General features: G+C 40.7%; 1 protein-coding gene across 8 annotated transcripts in view; it reads right to left on the bottom strand.

Moving 5' to 3' along the window:
- Positions 1-14,493, bottom strand: part of SSBP1 (single stranded DNA binding protein 1) — a 53,365-nt gene extending 38,872 nt beyond the window's left edge. For 4 of the 8 annotated variants that reach the window (XM_042926791.1, XM_042926760.1, XM_042926754.1 and 1 more), the window contains exons 1-7: positions 14,408-14,464; positions 13,678-13,744; positions 11,721-11,781; positions 10,992-11,132; positions 10,693-10,786; positions 8,915-9,003; positions 4,226-4,299 (exon numbers count right to left, since the gene is read on the bottom strand). In XM_042926791.1, coding sequence (XP_042782725.1) covers positions 4,256-4,299; positions 8,915-9,003; positions 10,693-10,786; positions 10,992-11,132; positions 11,721-11,781; positions 13,678-13,701 — 453 coding nt within the window. In that variant the 5' untranslated portion in view covers positions 13,702-13,744; positions 14,408-14,464 and the 3' untranslated portion in view covers positions 4,226-4,255. The other 4 variants (XM_042926790.1, XM_042926766.1, XM_042926793.1 and 1 more) reach the window with 4 other exon arrangements.
- Between the last annotated feature and the right edge of the window lie 2,970 nt (positions 14,494-17,463).

Here is a 17,463-nt window from a genome sequence, read left to right as displayed (position 1 = left end):
AACAGTAATAATGGCCAGTAGGCACTGAGCACTGGGTTCAGTTAGCATGTACCAAGTTAGCATGTACCAGTTAGCATGTATTATTCGTTGTGTTCCTCCTAGCAGGCTTATGAAGTAGGACTACTATCATCCCTGTTTTATTCACAGGAAAACAAAACGACAAAAAATCCGAGGCAGGGAAAGTTAAGAAACTCAGCAGAGGTCACTCAGGTGGTAAGTGAAGCAAACCCAGGCTGTGCGACTAACATAACTATTAAGTTAAACCACCTTCTTTTCAAAGGACAGGTGCGGCAGGAAAACTGCAAAATGTTAAGGTGTAGACCTGTATGGACAGACACCACCCTGAGCTCCAAAGCAAATGGATGAAGAGTACAGACAAAAAAGAGAAATTTCATTATTGTGTCTGCATGACTTGGGACAACCTAAAAAGCTACACACCATCCTATCACAGACTGTGGGAACAGCACAAGGACATATACAGTAGTGGGGGGGGGGGGGGGGGGTATAACGCCGTTGACGCCTGCCAACAGTCTCATTCTCTAAAAAGTGAGCCTGTCAAATTCTTGCACAATCTTGCTGACAGTTTCAACTCTCAGTAGGAAGGAAACAATTAGAAGGAACAATGAAAGGAGGAGACGCCATAAACCTACTTTAACCAGTAAAGAAACATGGCTTGATAACAAGGGATCAAGAGGAATCAGTAAAGATAACCTAGCAGAAAAATTAACTGTGATCTATTTTCCTATAGGATCATCAGACTGAAAATGAGAAAGAATAAAGAGGTGGTGGTATTTCTCCCTAATTCTACCCCAGCCAAAACCTCTGATGTAGTGGGACTCCCAGGGTGACTTAGACACACCCTGCAGGGCTAAAAGTTAGCAGTGGGGGTTCTGGATAGTTGGGCCAGTGGAGGTGGGACGCAGTGGGAAGCAGACTGTAGGCAGAGAACAAAATGCAAACTTCACATACCTACACTCAAACTCCAGCTGTGCCTCTTATAAGCTGCATGACTTTGACATGTTACTTAACCACGCAGTTTCAGGTTTCCTCACCTGCAAAATCAGGATAATACCACCTCTTAGGGTAATAGTGAAATGAGACAATGATAAAAAGCACTGAGCTCAGGGCCTGGCACCTAGTACATACACAAAAAGGTCAGCCTTCAATATGGTCATTGTTTTCCCTAAGAGATTTCTCTGTAACTCACGAAGTTTTCTACAACGATTTGCTTGCTGTTACTCCCACCAAGCTTCACAGCACTTAATGCAAACCCTGACAGAAAAATAAGTGAGCCTGCCTTCATTTTCATGTCAATGTTTCAGTGCAATCCAACCAAACATTTTGAAAGCCCTATAATGTCACTTTGCTAGGCTAAGCTGGACAGGGACAAATGGGTAGTCTGAGTAAAAGATAAGCCCACCTTCAAGAACTGCACAATCTCTTTGGGGAACAAAGGGAAACCACCAATAATTCCTCCTGAGCTGCAAAGGTTAGGCTGCAACCCAGTTGGCAATGACAAGAAATCCCCAAAACAGCCACAAAAACATGTCTTTGGTATTTTTGGATGTCTCTGGATCAACTGCCCAGTCGTTTTTAAGAAATGAATGACTCTTTGAAAACTACTGACAGCAAACAGTGGATCTCATACGGGTTGGTCTTTAAAGTCAATTGTTGTAGGTTATATACACGTATTAAGAGGAAAAGAAAAGAAAAAGAAGAGAAAAAAAGGTAAGTGAAGTATCTGAGCATGCACTACAAAGATGCAGACAATGGAGGGAAATACATGAAAGATATCTTGTTCGCCTCTAGGACAGGAAGCAGTAAGTACTAAATGAAGGTCAATCAGCAGTGCCAGCCTGGCTTGGAAATAACGGAAAGATTTTTGTTTTCCAAAAGTGAAAACAGTTTATTTGGTTTTTATTGTCAAAAGTAATATAAGCTCAAGGCTAAAAAACAGTAAGAATAATAAGGAAACTCACACATAATCCCCCTATCCAGAGATCATCACAGCCTTTTGATGTTTCTCCTCCCAGACTTTTACTAAACATATATTCATATCTATTACTTCTTTTTCAAAAATGGGAGAGTACCACACGTGCTGCTACCTTCTCTCCCACACCTCCGTGTATCCTACTCATCTTCCCACCCGACGTGGAATCCCAAAATCAAAGTCACACGGCAGTTTTCCACAGGAATATTCCCTGACACCATGAAAAGATGACAAAGGGAATGCAAGACACAAAACGTGGGGCTACAAGACCCCTACCGACTGTTAAAGCTACCAGGTTCCACACATCTACTCCGAGAGCAGCTTGGGAGAGGTACAGAGTTCTCAGCACCCAGGGCTGCCCGAGGAAGGGAAGGGCAGAGTCCATGCTCTGGGAGCTGCCCAGTTGCGGACCTCACATCCGCACCATCAGCCTCGTGCCGAGGCCTCTGCACCGAACACCCGTCTCTGAAGGCCCTGCTGCCCAACCTCAGAGCCTTCCAGGCAACCTGCAGCGGGAGGGCGGCGACGCCTTCGGCTCACAGGGATCCGGCGGGGCGCACCTTTCTGCCCCTGCGCCCTGGACTCAGAGCTGCTCTGGGCTGGTCACTGAATTGGTCTGTTCACCTATTACCTTCCCAAAGCACAGATTCATCACACTATTTAAACAGGTATACTAATCTGCAGAACTTCTCACGACTTTTAAGGAATATAAAAGCAGCTTTTGCTAACGAAGAGTTGCCCAAAGATCAATTTTATCTACATTTTCCTTAAGGAATGTGGCATAAAGAAGTGAGGGCTACATCACCAGACAGTTTTAACGTATAAACTCACAAAGCAGGGTTCATGTACTGATTAATGGTCCCAGCTGCAGGAAAAAGACGGCTGATATGAGGAAACGGCAATTCCTTTTCTACTGTTCCTGGACAAGAAGAGAGAGAAGCTGAAGAATTCCATCTTTACCCTGACCCAACTGTACCATAAGTGCAAAAAGGGGCTCAGGTGTGGGTCCATCAGGCAGCATGTGAACCGGGAACCCGTGACAGTCTAGCATGACCTAAACCACAGTCAGCACCCTGCTCTCAGGCACAGAGGACAAGACATGCAGTCTAGGGCACCAAAAAACAGGCTGGGCTGGAGGCAAAGCTGGAGCCTGAGTGGCCGAGACAGAATGAGGGACTGCTACAACTTGAACTGGACAACCAGCTCGACAGTGGCCAATTCTAAACAGGCACAGCCAGCTAGCAGACCTGTGGAGGTCTGATGTAAACCTAAAAAGTACAAGAGGCACTGAAAAACAGACTTTACCTTATGTAATACTTATTAGGAAATTACTAGTACTCTGTAATTTCCAGAATCTCATAATGAAAGTAATTGTGTGTACACAGTGATCTTTGTATGTGCATCAAGAGACCAGGTGGAAAAAGAAAAGGAAAATGCCACAGCTCAGGCTCTAACCTACAGAGGCAATGTCAAAGGTAGTTTAGGGGACTCCCCCAAGTTCTGGGTGAGACTAAAAGGATAGAGAATGGGGCTTAGAAAGACAGAAACTAGTGGAACCAGAGCCCCTGTGGCATCACCTGGAAATGAACTAGTTCATCCCTACTTATATTTTGGGTCTCTACTATTGATGAACTCTATTTCATAAGTGTTACTAGTGAAATCTGTCCAAAAACAAAAGATGTGAAGAAAGTAGGTTAGTCTTAAAGCTAGGTTTAGGTTAGATACCAACCCCTGTTCAGCAACCCCCTTCAGTTTGGGCTGAAGCTTAATATCCCATTGGGATCATTCATCTGTCAACATTTATCGAGTACCTATTCTGTGCCAAGCGCTGGTTAAGGTGCAGGAAACAAAAAACATACAGTCCTCGCCATTTAGTAAGAAAGAGTCCTCGCCAAACAGTAAGAAAATCATTATTCACAACCATGGGATAAAGGCCTGACATAGAATACTTAGTGGCTGGATCAGTACTATAATACAAGCATGTATAAAAAGCAAGAGGCCATCCCAAAGGACACCTATCCTTTTGCCATAACATAGATGAACCCAAGTTCATCTGTTTTATACTCTTGTACACAGAAACCATCCCTAAAAGAATAAACAATTAGCTACCAAGGTTTATGAGACAAGGGGGAGTAACAGTCAAAAGTATTATTACTCATTTTATATAAAAGAATATTTTAATTCTTGTCCTTAGGAACTATAAAGACTATACGTGATTTGGAAATGAGACCGTACCAAACAATGGCCAAAGAAGAATCGTCCACTCTATGCCTTTTCTTTGGTCTGGTCGCTCAGAAATATAATATTATCTGTAAAGAAGCCAAAACATAAGTATTATTTTCAGAACTCTTTCTCCATCTCAATTAATCACTCCTCTATAATACACACAAACTTAAATGCTGTTAACTAAAGGACTTGAGAAAAATTCCCAAAATGTGAAGTAACTCCTGCTGTGTTCATTAGTGGCATAAACAACAGGCAAAAATGGAGCTAAAAGCTGGGCTTCAGCTATTTTTCAACAACTCAGACCTTGTCGGAAGACGTGTGATAGTTCCTGTCTTCCCTGAACACAGTTATAACCGCCTGGCAGTAACTTGCTACAAAAGAACTAGTCACCGATTTCAAAGTTTGCAATGCTCTGATCGATGCCATGATACCAGGCAGCACATCCACACACACAAGAGGGCCAAGGCACAATGTTACACATGCTGGAGGTAGAGAGAGGACAAGGTCCAACGTATGGCCTGTTAGCAAACACAGATTTATTGATTTTTTTAAGTAGGCTGCAACACTCACACAGAAGACATTCTAGTTTTAAATTTTAAAACACCCTGATTTTTATATACTCATTCTTGGGAAAACTTTTACTACTCCATATCACAGAGAGAGCATTCTCATACAAGAACATCAGACATTGCACTTAAAACGTTGTCCCAGACAGAGTTAGTTCAGGACAGGCAAAGGAAAAGTAGTAGTACTTCCTGTATAACTTGAAAAGATCTAGATACTCGTAACTTTAAAATTACTTAAAAAGTGGCTATTACATGACAGTATTTATGACTAGTCTTCTAAAAATAGAATATTTTGGTAAAGAACGGTTATTTCAGAAGAGATTAGAACAGACACCACAGCGTAAAATGGCAAGAGTGCCATCCACTGGTGATTAAGTTCTAGACATGGATCCCTAGGAGGAAAAAACATGAACCTACAAAACCAAGCAACCGAATTTAAACTCTATTTCTTTCAATTCAAATGTTACTAAACATCTATTCATTTTTACTACTAGCCATAAATTCACTTTAAAAGCTCAATCAACTCACCCATGCGGTGAATACTAGTTACAAGAAAACAAAATGGCAGATAATCTGAACTGTTTCTACTGAGTAGCTGGTTTGGTTCAGAATAATTCACAGTCCAAAGTTTACCCACACTTTTGGTTTACAACAGAGTATGAAAGTATTAAATAAACACATAATTGATAAAATAAACACAAAATTGATAAAGACTTAGAAATTCAATTATTTTACTAGAAAGTTTGGTTTGGGGGATCCTGGGTGGCTCAGCTGGTTAATTAAGCATCTGAGTCTTGATCCCATCTCAAGGTCTTTAACTCAGGATTGTGAGTTCAAACCTGTGAGTACAAGCCTCCATGCCCAGTGTGGAGAAGGAAGGAAGAAAGGAAGGAAGGAAAGAAAAGAAAGAAAAAGAAAGAAAAGAAAAGAAAAGAAAAGAAAAAGAATGAGAAAGAAAGAAAAAAGGAAGGAAGGAAACAAGGAAGGAAGGAAAGTTTGGTTTTCCACGTTTCCACATAAAAGTCTATTATTTTATTGTTATTTTTTTTAGAGAGAGAGAGAGAGAGAATGCACATGCGTGTGCAAGCAGGGGAGGTGCAGAGGGAAAAGAGAGAGAATCTTAAGCAGACTCGAAGCTTAGCGGGAAGCCCAACACGGGTTTCAATCTCACAACCCTAAGATCATGACCTGAGCCAAAATCAAGAGTCGGACACTTAACTAAGCCCCCCAGGCACCCCCAGAAAAAAATTTTGAACAGGTAGGTATCTCTGGAGACATGGCTCAAGGAAGACTAGGGCATCCAGAAATGAAATACTGTCAAGACACTCAAGAAATTATGGAAGCAAAATGGTCACAAAGGACCTCATCTAAGGTCTGATGAGGTTACAAAGATAATTATATTGGTTTTCAAGGTCAATACACATTCAAAGAAACCAGTAAGAGAATATATTTTTTGACTATTATTTACAACAAATTAGAACTTATCAATATGGTTAAGACATGAACTCTGGAGCAAAGTAAAAGAGAACGATAAAAGGAAAATCTGTCGATTAAAAGAGACTTAAGTTCTCAAGAGTTCTCGCCTCCAGAATTATGAGAAAATAAATTTGCTGCTTAAAAAAAATAAGAAAGAGACTCAAGATATAAGCCATGTAATATAGTGTATGGACTCGTATTTATTAAGCAATCAAAAAAATTTAACCATTGTGATGTCTGGTAAAAATATTTAAATAATTTCTTAATATTAGGTGTGATAACAGCATAGTAGTTATGCCTTAAATAGGAATCCATATCTTTCAGATATACCTATTGAAAACACTTATGGATGAAATAATATAATGTCTGAGATTCACTTCAAAATAATACAAGTGTAGGGGCGCCTGGGTGGCTCAGTCGGTTAAGCGTCCGACTTCGGCTCAGGTCATGATCTCGCGGTCCGTGGGTTCGAGCCCCGCATCGGGCTCTGTGCTGACAGCTCAGAGCCTGGAGCCTGTTTCAGATTCTGTGTCTCCCTCTTTCTCTGACCCTCCCCGGTTCATGCTCTCTCTCTGTCTCAAAAATAAATAAATGTTAAAAAAAAAATTAAAAAAAAAAAAATAGTAATAATCCAAGTGGAGGAAAAGTGGGTTGGGGCTATAGAAGAAATCACACTTGCCATCAGTTGGTAACTGTTGAAGCCAAATGATACATTTCCTTTTTTTTACTTTTCTATATTTGTGTATGTTTGACGTTTTCCATAATTTAAAAAAATCAATTTTTAAATGATGCCTAGGGGCACCTGGGTGGCGCAGTCGGTTAAGCGTCCGACTTCAGCCAGGTCACGATCTCACGGTTCGCGAGTTCGAGCCCCGCGTCGGGCTCTGGGCTGATGGCTCGGAGCCTGGAGCCTGTTTCCGATTCTGTGTCTCCCTCTCTCTCTGTCCCTCCCCCATTCATGCTCTGTCTCTCTCTGTCCCAAAAATAAAATAAACGTTGAAAAAAAAAAAAAAAATTTAAAAAAAAATGATGCCTAACATTGGCGTATCTCAAAAGTTCATAAACTGAGACATTACTTTCTTTCATTCCCATCTACTTATTAAAAAAAAAAAAATTATGTTTCTCAGTATTTACGTCCATAAAAACAAACAAAAGAACAAAATTAACGTTTAACAACTGTCTTATTAATTTTTCCAAGAGGTTAAAAAAAAAAGGAACCATCTCCCTCATTAAAAAACGTATTTCTAATAAAATTTCAGTTTTCATATTTATATATTAAAATTGTTTCGGTCACATATGTTCTAAAAACAACTATAATGATAACCCAATCAAAAAATATATAACATTTAGAGCCTTAATATCACATAATTTTTTAATATTTTAAAATTTCTATTTAGGTATGTATTTTTGTTACAAACATAATACAATGAATAATAAAAAGTTCTGAATTGTACAATATATGTTAAAATACCTTTCTTAGAAAATGGAAAAACAAGTTCGGAGAACAAGAAATAACAAAATTTCCAAATGCTTAAGAGCTTGTTCAATTTTTTAAAAAAAATGATGAGTATCAAACTGCTATGGTATTTAGAGCCACTGATACATTTCAGGGTAACAACTTCTTACTGAAAAAAAATTTTTACGTCAACTTACGTATGTCCAAAAGGACTATATCTTTTCAAACTTCTTGTAGAATTTTCAAAACAGTTTGAAAACTCTGCTCTAGGAGATATCTTCCTTTTTCTTTTCTTTTTAATGTTTTGATTTATTTTTGAGAGAGAGCACAAGAGCATGAGCAGGGGACGGGCATGGAGAGATGAGGACAGAGGATCGGAAGCGGGTTCCGCTGACAGCAGAAGAGCCCAATGCAGGGCTAGAACTCATGAACCATGAGATCACGACCCAAGCCAAAGTTGGACACCCAACCGACTGAGCCACTCAGGCGCCCCCCTAGGAGGTATCTTCTTAATCTTTAAGCTTTGTGTGTCCATGTTTCCTACATTGTTTGCATTTTCTTAGGAACTTAAAAATCATCATGTTCTGGGGTGCCGGGGTGGCTCAGTCAGTTAAGCATCTGACTTCAGCTCAGGTCATGATCTCACAGTTCACGAGTTCAAGCCCCACATTGGGCTCTGTGCTGACAGCTCAGAGCCTAGAGCCTGCTTTGGATTCTGTGTCTCCCTTCCTCTCTCTGTCCCTCCCCCATTCACGTTCTGTCTCTCCGTCTCTCTTTCAAAAATAAACATTAAAAAAAAAATTTTTTTTAAATCATCATGTTCAGCACCGAGCAGGTTCTCAATAAATCTGCACAAATGTCTAATGCGCCTCACGGAGGTGTAACTCTACCTTGGCACAGGCTACTGCCTGTTTAGGCCATGTCCTCAGACACTAAAGTTTTTTTTACTTCAAACAGTAAGGACCAACAGACACTCTACTCAAAAGTTACTTGTGAAATGAAAGTGAGCACAGAGAGAATTTTCTGAAGGAACTGTAGAAACCATAGCAAATCCCTGAGCCACACTAGCAATTCTCACGGTGAGTTGCCTGACCATCTTGGCATCTGTACCCAAAGTCCCTGTTAAAGTTACTTATAAGAAGCCAAGCGTTTTAAAAGGGAAGAGGGAGGAGGGAACAGCTGTTACCACAAGCTTCTTACCAGCTATGATTGTTGTTGCCTGTCGCCTCACATTGTTTTTATCTGTGTATTCACCATAGTCGACTTTCCCTTCCACATAGATACGGGACCTGATAAAAATAAAATTCACTTTTCAGTCCGGAGATTCTAATCTGTTTGAAAAGACAGTCAGGTGAGAGCAGGAACAAGTACACACTGAGGATGAATACAGAACCAAGTATAACCTCATTTTTGCCACCGCATCTCAACATTCAAAATTAGGAATATTAAGAGTACTAAAACAAAGTCCACACAGACCTGACACATTTAGGTAAGAAGGACAACGTTCTCAGCCTTGAGCTGACTGTGGTTCTTCAAGTTGTAAAAACTAAAGTGACTTTAAGACCATGAAATGGGGGAGGGGGGGGCACACCAAATGGCTCAGTTGGTTGAGCATCTTGACTCTTGATTTTGGCTCAGGTCATGATCCCAGGATTGTGGGATCAAGCCCCACGTTGGGCTCCTCGTTGAGCATGCAGCCTACTTGAGATTCTCTCTCCCTCTGCCCCTCCCCTGCTTGAGCGTGCATGTGCACACATGCTCTCTCTCTCCCCCTCTTAAAAAAATTTTTTTTTAAAAGACCATGAAATGGAAGAGCAACATAATGGCATCCTTTAAATCTCTGGGACTGACTTCCAATCTGCCATTTTTCTTCACCTTTTATTTTTGACCCCCTAACAGATTTGTTGATTTTCACTTATTTTTCAATTCCTTTCCATAGTCATGTTCATGAATTTATTTTCCAGGGACTTAGATCATTAAAATTCAAAACAGAGGTTCTGGCGTAGTATTTTACTTAGACTTAATCACTAAGACCATTTCTGCATTGTTTAGAAGGCTGAACTAGAAGACAACTATAACTCTGATTTTAAAGGATAGAAAATGCATGCTAGCATTTATTTTCAGAGTCTACCCTTACCAAAAAAGCATAATATAGGAGACAAAACTGGTAAAATGATCGGGTGTCGAATATACACATAAACCGCAGATATTTTCCTTGAAATTTCCTGTATTTATACGTATGTGTAGATGCACAAATTTATTCGTACATATATAAAGGACTAAGAAAGTAAATAGGAAAAAAGGAACACAGTTTATTGAAAAGAAACAGAAACTTTAGTTATTCCTGAAATTGTTTTCCATGAAATCTATTTGACTTCTATAGAACTAGCACATTTCTAAATATATTAACTATGAATACAACTGCTGTTCAACATACGCTTTTGTCTTTCCACGGGTTTGGAGATGACACTTTTTATCTATACACTAAGCATTCCAAAAGGGAGCCGAACTAAAATTACCAAATATAAAACAACAGCTGTGAACACTGCCATAATACCTCACCTGTGCCAGGCTACACACATTCCAGATCCTGTACTAAGGACTCCATGCAGATGCCAAGAGGCAAGACACCCGCCGTGGGGATCCCTGGCTGCGGCGGCATCGGAACTCCTAACAGCATGGGTTGCACCTGCTCATACGGTGCTCAGTACACTTTGCCTTCTCTCTTGCCTCATCTGCTTCTGTTTATGTATACCTGTTATTTGGCCTAAATTATAAATTCTTAGCAAGCGAAACCATGTTCTATGTATCTGTGAATTAGACACACAGCGACACACCGTGCATATAACACTAAGCTCTGAGTAAGTATCAAGTTAACACAGAGTTATTAGAATAAAGGAGGTAGGCATTCCCTGAGAACACCGGTTACCAGTTTTTTTAAACCATTCAATCTGTAAGATCCTTCTTTCTCAACTTACCCCTTTTTCACATACTGATACGCCACATCTCTGAGGCCTGGTCGGAATACTGATATTCTGTGCCATGTCGTCTTTTGACTGACATCACCTAAATCTCAAGAATAGAAAATGTGGTTATAAACGCCAGCAGACCAAACCAATGCCAAAAGACAACATGCCCAGCAAAACCAACGTCACAATTTCGAAGAGAAAAGCACAGAATCAGAGAAGATTCTTTCTAAAAGCACCTCATATCTAATTAGCTGAGAATAATGTCTATTTATTGCTGATACAATTAAAACCCCAGTCTGTATACTCACCCATTTGGTATACTTCACTCTCCCCTGACCGCCACATCTCATTCGTTGCTAGAGAAAATATTGTGACCGGGTTCTTCCCTTCCACCTGTCTCATGACGGGGTCCTGACCCACTCGCCCAAGGAGCTGCACACGGTTCAGAGCTGAAACAACGTGCAAATAAAAGGAGCTTGAGAGAAAGTACAGAAGAGGAACAGCTACAAATATTACTTCAATTTCAATCTCAGCATTGAGCAAAACCCAAGTTCTACACGTTCAGAAGGTAAGTTGAAGGGACAAGTAAAGGCCATATCGGAGAGAAAAGAGGATTGGCAAGAAAGGAGAAAATATTTTTTGAGAAAGTAGCCCACAAACAAACACTAAGTTCTTTACTTTACCTTAAATTCTTTGAAATACCTTTTAAAAAAAAAAACCGTATGGTTAAAAAAACAAATCTGAGATCTGAAAATCTTTATAAATACACAGGACTACTCCATGAAAGAACAGCTTTCACAAAGCTTCACTCTCTCAGCCAAATAGCACATGACCTTGGAAGAATTAGATAACCAGATAGGACTCAAGGAGATTCTAGAAGGCCCCTGCAGCCTGATGGGGCAAGGCCAAGAGTGGAGAGCCCAAAAGGAGCCAAAGGCATGACGATTACCTGCATGTAACGCAACCAGTGCACCTCTTCTACCACACATTTAAGAACAAACAACATACTTTAAACTTGGAAATTAGCCACTACTTACATCTTTCAAGAACCAAGCTGCTGGCTATTTCAGACTCATGTCTTACGAACTGATGAAACACCTAAAGGGGAATAAATCAGTGAAATGGTTTTAATTTGGGGGGAAAGGTACACCCAAACAGAAGACCTGCTCACACTCAGTCACCATTTGGTTGACAGGTCCTACAGCATTCACGCCCAGAACACAAGCAGTGCCCTTCACGTGTCCCCCCACCACAGTGCCAGGAGGACCATGCAAATGCTTGAGGGCCAATCTACTACAGAAGCCCAAAGGTACACAGAGCCAGACGGCATGCCCAGGAAAGCTAATTTAGAATCCTCTCCTGGTTCTTTCGTGGTAACCCTCCTGATTATGGTGCTTCCATAGTTGTGCAAAAAAAGGTCAAATCATATATATGCTGGAAAAATTCATGCTTTTGATAGACCAAAGAGAAAAGTCTAAGACAAATCTGATTCTCTGATAAGGTACAAAAATAGGACTATTCAAGTCAGTCTGTCAGAGGAAGGCAGTAACTGACACAAACTGGTGGCGGCATTCAATGATCTTGCAGCTATCACTACTGAAGACCAGCTAAGTGCTTTACCTCTTACAAATTAATCCTCAGAATAAATGTATACACTGTGTAAAATTATCCCTACTTTGGAGATGAAAAAAATGAAACTTAGAGAGATTAAGTAACGTGCCCAAAATCCTACAGGAAGTAACCGGCAAGTCATGCTTGGAACCCAGGGCCATCCAACACCAAGGCTGCCACTGTTCCCACCGCCCTCTGCTGCCTCCTTAAGGACATTCTGTTCAAGGGCTACTGCCATGGTAGGAGCACAGGTCACCAGGCACATTGCTGATTTCAACGTTCAGAGAGCTAACCATTACATCAGAGAAACAGGTATCATATGGTAGCACTGTTAATATAAAAAGCAAACATCCACCAACCAAATGGACAGCCATTCCTGGAATACTGTTGACTATGGAATCCTACCACTGTGTTTTGGGGCGGCAGGTGGTTAAGAAATAAAGATGGAGTTATAACACAGCAAAGACTCAAGCAAACTAGAACTTGTGTCATACTTCTAGAAATGTACCAATTTAAGTACTGAGGTGAGCCAGAGCTCCTCAGTCTTATAGGATAATATGTCTCATTGTGGGCATACAAAAATTAAGACCTACTAGAAAAACAGAAATAGGTAAAGAATTAACTGGGATAATTTTTAAAATTAAATTCTTAACTTTTACATCTAGCTTTAAAGATTTCTTAAAGCATTAAGACAGTTGTTAACTTTCCTGTTTCACATTTACACACACACACACACACACACACACACGCAAAACGTTAAAAGTCTGTATAGGTTAAAGTGAGGATCCAAGAATACAGAGTTAATTCTATAGTAGAGGGAGGGAGATGAGAACAGGTTTCACAGAGCAACAGCTTCTTCATTAATCTTAACAGGATGGGGAGTAAGAGGTGTTATAAAGGATCTACAGGGGCGCCTGGGTGGCTCAGTTGGTTAAGCGGCCGACTTCGGCTCAGGTCATGATCTTGCGGTCGGTGAGTTCAAGCCCCGAGTTGGGCTCTGTGCTGACAGCTCGGAGCCTGGAGCCCGTTTTGGATTCTGTGTCTCCCTCTCTCTGACCCTCCCCTGTTCATGCTCTGTCTCTCCCTGTCTCAAAAATAAATAAAACGTTAAAAAATTTTTAAATAAAATAAAATAAAATAAAATAAAATAAAATAAAATAAAATAAAATGTCATGACTCCCATTATATACTGGTGGGAAATTTTTGTTTTGTTTTAGTAAACATTATTGACACAAGTAAAATCTACCCCCAATCCTATCAAAGGAGTACACATAAAGTAGGTGGGCTCAAAGGTCTTTTGCCTCTGCAGTCAAAAGCCTGTAGAAATCTGATCACTATGGTTGATAATAAGGCATCTCAACACTAAGGAGGAAAAGTGATTACCTGTAATACAGGTCTCCGAAACATGGCTTCTATTTGCTTTTCCTACAACCTAGTCTTTGGTCTTCCTCTGAAAAAGAGAGAGAGAGAGAGAGAGAGAGAGAAATAAACGCATCTTATAGCAAGAGCACAAATTCACTAATCCTAAATGCCTAACTGCGTTCGTAATTTTCATGCGGTGGGTCTTGCGACCATAAACATCAACATCCCTGCACATTTTAGGACTCCCCCAACCCCCCAAAACGCTTTACCGTCTTTTTTTTTTTTTATTCCCCTTGGCTTCCTCTTCCTCCAAACCATACAGAAAATATTTTCTGATTTATTTCCATTTGCATTCCACCGACTTTTCAAATTTCTTTAAATTGCAAGCCCCTTAGGGCAGGGATTTTTGTCTGACTTATTCACTGCCACAACCAACATTCCTAAGTTAGTTCCTAACACATGGTAAGGGCTCAGTATTAGAATGTCACCAAGGGACTTAAATCCGAAACTTGTTGCTCCAAAAATTACTGCCTCCAAACCCATTAGCAAAGACCAAGGAGAGCCCTGGACTCCCCGGCCTCACCGCCAGGGATGGGAGGGCGCCCTTTCTCAATGGTGACGCTCCCAACCAACAACGTAAAGGGACAGGGAGGTGACAGAAAACCCTGAGGTCCTCCGCATGGGTGCGAAGAGAAAAGCCAAGACACCGACACAGCACCACCACCCGAACCACAAAGAGCTGCACGCACACCTAGCAAAGAACTCGTGGCTCCCTCCACCCTCACCGGACGCTCTAGCCCGAACTAACCTCGAGCTAGGTGACCACTTCCGGATACAGAGGCGACGCAAGCAACGCGATAGGGTTAAGAAAACGGAAAGTCTGTGGTGTGCGTCTGTAGAAATGCTCCGGCTAGCGCCGCGGAAAGCAAGCCTCCTTAATGCGGTAGTTCCGGGAGCTTTTTTTTCCGGAGGGAGCAGAGAAGCAACGCCGCCGGGTGGTGAGTGGAGCTGATTTGAAGTTTCTAATGAAATGAAATTATTTGACAAGCTTCCCAGCTTGGACCAGGAGGGGGCGAGTTAGACGAAACAAAGGATGGCTGGTTCCTGGGAAAAACTGTAAAGGTCCAGGCCTGCTAAAGCAGTAAGGAAACCAGAAAAGTAGAGCAGGAGCTGAGAGCGAAAAATTAAGGGGGTGACAAAAAATTGGCAATCAAAATAATATTTCAAGAAGACAAAATTAATGAAGAAAATCAGTGGTGAACAAAAAAGCTAAAATTTTAATTAAGCACAAGATCTGAGCCACGTTGGATCTGAGGCGCGAGAAAAAATGCGTGCACCGATACACGTTTTTACATATTAAAAAAAAAAAAAAAATCCCAGAGCATTAAAGTACTTGAAGAAATATGGAAAATTTGAAGAGTAGATATATTAAAACTCACAACACTATTTTAACTTTAAATATTTTATTTATACCAAAAACAGAAGTTACAGTAGCTTTACTGACCTTAATAGAAGCAAATTGATCAATAGTATTTACAAAATCTACTTCTTTGCTTATCTGACTTCCAATTGCAGGAATTGCCATGTCTGATGATTTTTCTTGACCAAGTTGCAAACTTAGTTTTAGTTAACTTCAGCTTACTGATCTTGTGGGTTTTTTTTTTTTTAATTCTGATATTTTGTTCATTGTGGATTTTTTCAGTAATTTTAATATTTTTTAAATATTGCATTAAAGTGTCCTTGATCTTGATTGCTGTGTTTCTTAGCACCCTTAAATTTTGCCTCCTTCACTCTAATCTTGGCCCTGCTTAGGAAGAAGTTATGGGGGCCCCACAGATTGCAGGATACAGGCCTCTCCTCTGCTGGTCCTGGTACTGTCCAACTTCTAGAAAATGAAGGTACCCTCCAGAGCATTCTTTTGTCTGTTTGTTTGTTTATTTATTTTTGATAGAGACAGAGACAGAATGCGACTGGGTTAGGGACAGAGAGAGAGAGAGGGAGACACAGAAGCAGAAGCAGGCTCCAGGCTCTGAGCTGTCAGCACAGAGCCTGATGCGGGGCTCCAACTCACAAACCGTGAGATCATGACCTGAGCCGAAGTCGGACACTCGACCGACTGAGCCACCCAGGCGCCCCCCCCCTCCAGATCATTCTAACAAGCAAATCGCTTTCTTGGGATCCTACTTGAATCCTCCATTGGCCCATTTTTGGCCTTAAAGGAGAAAATATGCCCTTAAAGGAGAAAATAATATTGGCATATTCTAGATGTTTATCTCCCATGTTACCTTTTTTACCATTTTATTTCAATGTTCAGCTCCTGAAACAGCATGTTATACTGCCTTCAGACCTTGCACAGACAGTGATCATCCTACACCCCACCAGCTATGTTACTACTGCCAGTGCCTTCCAATGATTTCCTATTTAAAAGTCTCAACTTCTACTTGAACGGTTGAGTCAAATGAGAAACTAAATTCATCCTTTCCTCCAAAGACAATTTATCGCTTCTAAGCTATTTGTTTATTTTAATGGTACCAACATTCTCCCAGACTTGAACTTTGGAATCATCTTTAAAAAACGTCTCCCTGATCACCTACATGCATTTGTCTATATCCACTCACTTAGCCCTATAAGTTATTTCATTATTCCACTGACATCTCCCTCTTTCTATTTGCACATACTTTTGAGTGAGGAGTATGAAAAAGGTTGTTTCAAATTAAAAAGCAGAAAGGGTGCCTGGGTGGCTCAGTCAGTTAAGCATCCAATTCTTGATTTGGGCTCCCGTCATGGTCTCCTATTTCATGAGTTTGAGCCCTACATTGAGCTCTGTGCTGGCAGTGTGGAGCCTGCTTGGGATTCTCTCTCCCTTTCTCTCTCTGCCCCTCCCCTGTGGGCACTCGCATGTTCTCTTTCTCTCAAAATAAATAATTTTAAGAAAGGGTCACACCAATTAAAAAGAGACAGCCTTGGGCAAACTCATAACTTTATAAATAACATCTTAATCTACATAAATAGCATGTTAAGCTAATCTCAGTTCTCACACAGGATTTACCAATACACATGCTCCTTAGACTGTTGGAACAGTTGCAAGTGCTGCTGCTTTCCTTTTTCTTGATAAGCAAAAACATTAAAATGTATAAAATATACAATTTCATGGATGAACGGAGATAAAGCATTTTCCTGTTTTCTACTCGATCTTCCTTCCCCACAACAAATCCTCCAGCATTGCTTTGCTCTCACTGTCCTCAGGGTCTGAAATGCCCTTCTCCATACTTTCAAAATTTTCTACTCAAATAAAGTCCTTACTTTGTTCTCGCATTTCACTTTCTTTACACCCAGCTTATCTTGTGTTATAATTTAGATGACCATGAAGGTGCCTTCTCTTCCCCAGTGACTGTGAGTTATTAGAGGACAGGGACCTTGTGAATATCTTGTCAAAAATCATGCTTTAAATCAAGGAGAGGCTTTAAAAGGGTTCTGGTCACAGGCCAGAACAAAGAAATAGGAAGAAAAAATAGAAAGAATGCAGAAGGATGTTCAAATAAGCCTGAAATTAGAAAACTAAAAACAAACAACAAAAAAATCAGGGACCTGGAAGAATGGCTGAATGCATTTTCATAATAGAGATACCCCTTCAAGAATCTCCAGTTTGCATAATTGGAGACTTTGTCGTTCATCCATGGACCCAGAAAGGGCCTTCTCAGTGCTGAAAAGTATTGACAGATAACATTGCAGCTTTAATCAGCTCCCATTACCCCCGGCAGTAGTGGAATAATCAAGGGCTCTCATCCTTTGCAGAGCTAGCTGAGA

The sequence above is a fragment of the Panthera leo genome, chromosome A2, assembly GCF_018350215.1.
Source record: "Panthera leo isolate Ple1 chromosome A2, P.leo_Ple1_pat1.1, whole genome shotgun sequence".
NCBI lineage: Eukaryota > Metazoa > Chordata > Mammalia > Carnivora > Felidae > Panthera > Panthera leo.
Note: the sequence above shows the minus strand (reverse complement) of the source record. Positions and strands in the feature narration are given on the sequence as shown.